Below are 6,947 nucleotides of genomic sequence, written 5' to 3'. Positions count from 1 at the left end.
TAACAAAGTTCCAACAATACACGCCCACTTCCATCCTGTGGCTGTTAATGAAAATACTTAATAAAACAGGCCTCAATTGTGATCCCCAATGATCTCCAGTGGCTCTTTCTCTTCAACTTGAAAGTCTTCTGTTTAGCAAAACCCTTTGTCTTAAAAGTTATAAAGAAAATGCCTAGATAATAACATCCCTATGTTACTTTCTCCTGTTCTGTCCTTGTAGCATATTATAATTTGGGTTAGCTGTAAACAGCAAGTTTATGCATTTTGGGGTATGAATTTGTACTTTATCACATTCATGGTTTCCCCCCAAATTTACCACTCCTTTTGCAGATTTTTGGATTAGTGTTTTGATAGGAGCCTTTCCTCAGGTCTTTTTGAAGATAGCAATAATAAATATAGAACTGATTTCCATTATGGATCATTTGTAGGCATTGTGCATTATGAAAACTGGGTTGCCTGATGACTGTAAAGGACACAGCTTAATTTTATACTGGTGTGCCTGACAACAGAACTTTGCTTTACAAGCAAAGATGCATGCCTTGTCCTGATCCTACCATGTGCAGAACAGTGGTTTTATGCACACAAACCTACACAGGTTCCCACTGCATGTAGATCTAGTGGTTATGTCTTCCACACATGCAACACAGTGCAGAATTCTGATGCATGCAGAAAGACAAACAATCTGGGCCGATAGGGGGGAGAGAGAGCTCCACTGTTCTCACCTCCAATTGCACAAGACTTTCCCCATGCAGAAGCATGCTACTCAGGTGGGCTACCCACCTGTGGACCCAGTAGTAAATGGTTGCTCACTTTTGAACTGAAAAGCCTTTACTACATGAGCCATTTATTGTGCACTTGTCATTCCCTACTCACTGTTGTTTACGGTTTTTTTAGACAATGTCATTTAATTGTGAAGAAGAAACTGCTTTTTGCACTTGTGCATTTGTGCTATTTCGCTCTACCACCCTGCCACCTAGAGGTTATGTAGCAGAAAAACAGGAAACAAAATTCTCTTTGGATAGTGCTCGAATGTCAATTCTTTGACAAAAACGAAAGTAGATACAACAGATTAACTGCCAATTAATAGCCTCATGAAGAAAAGCTCAAAGGCAAATGGTTATTTGGTACTAACACTGATGTGATAATTACCTGTCTGTGTGATTGCCTCCTCCACCTTCTGACACACAGAGCTTTTCTTAGTATGCTGCATTTTCTGGCACGCAGGCTCCCTGGTTTGGGATTACTGTGTTTAGCTTTTACCTTTCATTAGGAAATATATAATTTTTAGATGTTGATCTGGAAAACAAGCAGTTGTTTCCCAGTGGCATAAATTAAGAGTGAATGATTGCTTGCACCTTTGAGCATGGGATGCGTGAGAAAATATTGTAATGGATTCATTTTTGCTTTTAATGAGAAAATAGGACATTAAAAAACCAAAAAATGGAAGGCAAAATTAATTCCAGAGAGAGGTTGGCAACTTGCTCCTGTGAATACGCTACTGACGGACACAGAGCAAATAGTGGTTTGCACTGTAGTATTTTATGTGAAAACCTGCACTTGGCAACTGGGCTGCCTCTCGGCAAATCTGCCCCCCCCCCCCGCAACTGTTATGCTAGCATTCCAGGGCTCTTGGGCTGATAAGCAGCCTATAAGACAAAGGATAAAGAAATGAGTAAGCAGCCAATGGCAGCAGCTGTGTCAGTGCCGTGGGAAGGGTCATGTCCCAGTACTGGCACAAGGAGACAAGTTCTCCATCCTGCCAGCACTTGTGCCCTTTATGTTGATTTGAGCTGATTTGTCAGCACAGGGGCTTACAGAATTGAGCTGCCAGTGTCGCAAAGCCATGGTTCGTCTCCATTCATTTCCCTGCTCCTAACTCTGAACTGAAATACATATTGCAGAAGCTTGTAAGTGCGGCTGGACGACGCGATACCATTGGAATCTTCTTTGGCAGGCCCTTCAGGGCAAGAGCAGATGGGTGTTATAGTGCAAAATGCAACAGATATTAACTGCCAGCAACAATAGAGGCGAAACACTTCTACAAGGTGTCCTGCTTAAGTTAGTTTGGTCTCTGTGATATCTTTTGATCCTTACTCATCCCACACTCCCTGATGCATTTCCAGTGTGGGTGTTTACCTATCAGTACTTGTCTCTGCCAGCCTGTTATTCATAATCCCCAAAGCTCCTACGCCACCGGCGAATCCATTTTGTCTAGGAGCAGTGCTCATCTGTCTTGGAAAGCCATTGGCACTGTCGGACAACTGTTTCTGCATGATGGCCAGCGACACTTTGTTAGAGGCTAAGAGGTCTTTCATGGAGATCATCTCGCCAGACATTCTGCGTCCATCTGTGTCGCTCTCGATGATACCATCGGACTCAATTGAAATGTTGCGTTGGTTCCGTGTACTCCCCGGCACCACAACATTCCTCCGTGACCTGAAGAGTTTCCTTTGGCATCTATGGCATGTGCATTCTAGTTTCTTTAATATCCAGTTGATTGACTGTTTGATGACAATAGAGATCACGTTAAACAAGGAATAGATGCAACAAACCCCCATGAGTATGAAGATAAAATTGCCAAATCGGTAAAGGCCCTCACTCTCATACTGGGCATTCTGGCTACTCACCAGATCACCAAAACCAATAGTGCTGAAGGCCACAAAGCAAAAATAAAGAGACTCAAAGTAACTCCACCCTTCCATTGGTGTGTACATAGCAGAGGCACAACAGGATATGGTGAGTGATGCCAGGCACAAGATAAGCATAACGTAATACACGGATGGCTTCCATCCTGCTAAGCTGTCCACTTCAGCGTTCCCAGCGGCTTGCTGGATGTCTTGGGGGAGAGCCCCGTTTCGCCTTAGTTGTCTCTCATGGCAAGACTTCATGACGTAGGCTATGATCGTGATCAAGCGCTCCAGGAACAAGTTGAAGAACAAGATGGTCCCTGCACAGCCTATAAGGCCATAAAATATCAGGAAAAGTTTTCCGGTGATGGTAGCCGGTGTGGTCATGCCAAACCCTGTAAGACAAAACAGGACAATGTCACATAAACAAGACTTCTAAGGTGTTCCAGGACATGGCACAGAGGAATAAGAGGAAAGTCAGAAAGGAAAACTGAAAAGTACTTTTATTTTGTTTGCTTGTTTTAATCTTTGTATATGGGATCTCAGTTTTTTTTAATTTATTTGTGAGATATATATCTAAATATAATAAAAGCCCTAAGCAGTTACCATGTTGCTGGGCGAGCTGAGCCTGAGAGCGAGTGCGTTCATGGCTGAGGTAAGATTTAAACCAGGACCTGCCAAATTCAGAGATGAGGATTGTCAAGAATAAAAATCCACTTTGGTTGTAAGGCAACGCTGTTTTATTGAGCCTATTCAGATATTAAGAGAGGAAGATTTGAACACTGGAGAGAGGAAAAGAGACTGAGGAGACATAAATAAATAAAAAGAATAATGGAGGGTAAGCTATCAATGGCTGCTACTCATGATGGCTATATATTACCTCCAGTATCGGACGCAGTATGCCAGTTGCCAGGGAACATGAGTGGGAGGGTACTACTGCACTCATGTCCTGCTTGTGAGCCTCCTGTAGGCCTCTGGTTGGCCACTGTGTGGACAGAATGCTGGACTAGATAGACCTTTGGTCTGATCTAGCATGGCTCCTCTTATGGTCTTAGGGGGAAAAGGCCCTGCCAAAGACATCAAATGCACAAGTGCTGCAGGCAGCATGATGTTATATGTATTGGGTGTCTTGAGTTTGTGAATGTCTCAGGTTCTGTGAATGCATCTATCACCAGACAACTGGTGGGTGATTATAGGCTTTACAAAAGGGTTGTAATGTTCCTTAAACGATGGAAATCCCTGCCTAGCCCCTTGGAATGTCTCAGCCTTCAGCTTTGAATCAGGTCAAGAGACAGAGAATCAGAGAGCTGAGAGTTTTCAGTTGGATTTGTATTGCCTACTTTAGGAGTAGTCTTGCTTCCAATATGCTCTGCTCCTATACCTATAGAACAACAGATACTATAAAACTAAGGCCTTTGCTAGATGAGGGTTTAGCCCAGGCTGATACCTGGGCTCACCACTGTACATCCAGATGATGCACAGGGGCTCCCGGGGTCAACCCTCCCTTGGCCCGGTTATAAACAGCACCACTTTTGGCCCGGTATTTCCGCAGCCCCGGGCTGAGCCCAGGGCCATGGAAGGTCTAGTCCATTCCGCAGCTTTTCCAGGCTACGCAGCTTACTCACGAGTAGCTGGGAGAAGCTGTGCACTGGGCACAGTGCTCCACAGGAGCACTGTGTCCATCAGGCCGGGGGGGGGAATTGCAGGGGGGAGATTGGGGCCAAGGGGGGAGGGAGATTGGGGGCAGGGGGGAAGAGCAGAGACAGTGGGAGAGATGGGGGGGAAGAGCGAAGCCAGGGTGGGGAGATCACAGCCGGGGGGATGGAGATCGCGGCCGGGGGGGGGAGTGAGATTGGGGGCAGGGGGAGAGCGGGGAAACTTTTTTTTTAAAAAAAACCCCACTTACCTGAGCGCTCCTTCATTCCTATCCCTTTAAAACAATTTTTTAAAAAATGTTGGATGCAACGGGGCTTCCTTTACCTCATTGCATCTGACGTCTAGCTAGGAGAGACAGCCCGCACTAGCTGCAGCGCGGGCTGGCCCCTCCACACACCCGGATTAACAGGTACGTCTAGCAAAGCCCTAGGAGTTTCTATACAAAGTTTTTATTGTGCAGGCGCCCTGCTTCAGTCACAGAACTTTACAGGTGGTCTGGATCTCATTGTCTTCCATTTGTCCCTCCGTATTTCCCCACCATTTTTCTTACCAGTTATGGAGTGAAAAACGAAATAGCTGCACAATGCCTTTGCATTGTTAGTGTCAGGAGTCTTCCATTTGGATGCACCCTATATCTCCAGCACTGTCCCATTATAAGGAAAAAGTCCCTGTATGGAGGTCACCCTGGAGTTTTCCATCTCTTGGGGTCAATGAGAATCCGAACTGCAGTTCTTCAATAACAATAAACCACCCTCAAAGTCTTCCCATGCCAAAAGCTGTAGGTGTAATTCTGAGGTCTCCATCATGGTGCCATGGGAATCAATCTGCTCGCAGACAGTTCTCTTGGTGCCCACCAGGCTCCCTGCCCTTATTTATTTATTTAATCACATTTTCCCAACTGGGCTATTTTGAAAAAGACCCCCAAGCTAAGCATCACATGTGCACGCATGCATCCATCCATCCACGTGCTTTTTGTAAAGGCCTGCCATATTTTCAAGAGGGCATGGAGACGCTTGACAACTGCCTAGATAACTGCTCAATTAAGCAAAGGATGTGTGATGGAACAAACAAACAAGACATTGCCTCCACTGAACAAAGCATCTCTGCCTTTCTAACTGCATTGTCTGTCAGCGCAACGCAATGGAAAGAAAGGAAATTAAAAGGCCGGAAACACAGCCCCATCAGCTTGGCAAAGGCTCAAGTGTGATGAGGTGAAGGTAGCCTTCTTTTTCTCATTCGCAGAACCTTTTGTGCTAATCTGTGCTCCTTTTCACAGAAAATGGTTTCATTTGCGCTAGTCCGCGTTTTCATCTCCTGCCCTTAATTGGAGTGGTGTGCTAAACTTCCTTGCCGTTTTTGTAAAAAAAACCCGTCCCCAACTAACAAAGCATTCCAAGGGTCAAATGTGATACAATTGAGGGCATTATGGGGAATTAAACATGGTGGTTTTGAGCACTCGGCCTTAGTGAATTTCATGAACTTATTACCCAGCCTGCAAAGATAGCTGAAATGTACCCCAATTGATGAAGCTGTACTTGAAACAGGAGCAGTTGCAATTGTTAAGAGATGAGCCCTACTTTCTTCTGGCTTCATTCCTGTCCTTATACACATACAGCTCTGGATTGAATGCTAATTGCCTTCTCCTGGTCACCCCACACCTCATTCTTCAGGTGGGCTGTCAGCTTTGTTCTTTTCTTTTTAATATTCAAAGTCCTAGCAAAGATCTTTGCATCTGATTACAGGTTTGTTCAATGCTGTATTATTTTTAAGGGTTCACCCTTTTTTACATGCTGAGTTTGGTTCTGACAACAGAAAGAGTAGCTTCATACAGTGACACAAGAGCTGGCCAATCAGCACTGTGCTAGTCTGGATTCTTCTCAAAAATTGGATTTCCCCGAGGAAAATTGAAGCGAGAAAATCATATGTGTGGTGTAAATGCAGTCAGGGCAGGCCCATAGTTGAAATTCTGTATGTTCGTATGCATCACAGCATTGATTTTAATGTAGCTGTTCCTTTTCTTTTTTCCTCCCTGTCTCAGGCTGAACCTTTTTTCTCCTGCCTTAGCAAACTGATTCTCCCACCATTCAGCTTCACGGGATGATCCGGGGTATTATGAGAGCGGGAGCAAATGTCTCCGGATCCACTTTCTCCTCACCATCCATAATTCTGTACACCTCCATCATGTCTCCCATCACTCACCTTTTCTTTAAGCTAAGCAGCCCCAGAATCATAGAATAGTGGAATTGGAAGGTACCTCAAGGATCATCTAGTCCAACCCTCTGTAAGGTGCAGGGAAATCAGTGAAACCATCCATGAGAGTTAAACCACCCATGAGAAATAGTAACCTTTCCTTGTAGGGGAGTTGCTCCAGCCCTGTGATCATTTTAGTTGAACTTTTCTCAACTCTACAGTATCCTTTTTTAAATGCGGTGATCAAAACAGCACATAGTATTCCAAGTGTTGTCGCAATGCAGATTTGTTTTGAATACTGTAACTCAATGGAGGTTGCAGTCCTTCCACACAAAACTGCACTCTTTATTACCCACTTCCTAGCTTTTTGCGTGTCAGCAGTATAATTTAGGGTGCGCCATTTTGCTGCTGCTATTGTCAAACAATTGAGAGTCAGGCTGTTGCTAGACGAGGGTTTAGCCTGGGCTGATACCC

The 6,947-nt window shown here is 44.7% G+C and overlaps 1 protein-coding gene across 1 annotated transcript in view; it reads right to left on the bottom strand.

The window, feature by feature from the left end:
- Window positions 1–1,671: 1,671 nt before the first annotated feature.
- The window catches only part of KCNK13 (potassium two pore domain channel subfamily K member 13), a 71,954-nt gene continuing 66,678 nt past the window's right edge, over window positions 1,672–6,947 (bottom strand). The window contains exon 2 of the mRNA XM_063118484.1: window positions 1,672–3,022. Within this exon, the coding sequence (XP_062974554.1) occupies window positions 2,133–3,022 (890 nt within the window). The 3' untranslated portion in view covers window positions 1,672–2,132. The remainder of the gene's footprint in view (window positions 3,023–6,947) is intronic.

Source organism: Elgaria multicarinata, chromosome 2, assembly GCF_023053635.1.
Source record: "Elgaria multicarinata webbii isolate HBS135686 ecotype San Diego chromosome 2, rElgMul1.1.pri, whole genome shotgun sequence".
NCBI classification, from domain to species: domain Eukaryota; kingdom Metazoa; phylum Chordata; class Lepidosauria; order Squamata; family Anguidae; genus Elgaria; species Elgaria multicarinata.
Note: the sequence above shows the minus strand (reverse complement) of the source record. Positions and strands in the feature narration are given on the sequence as shown.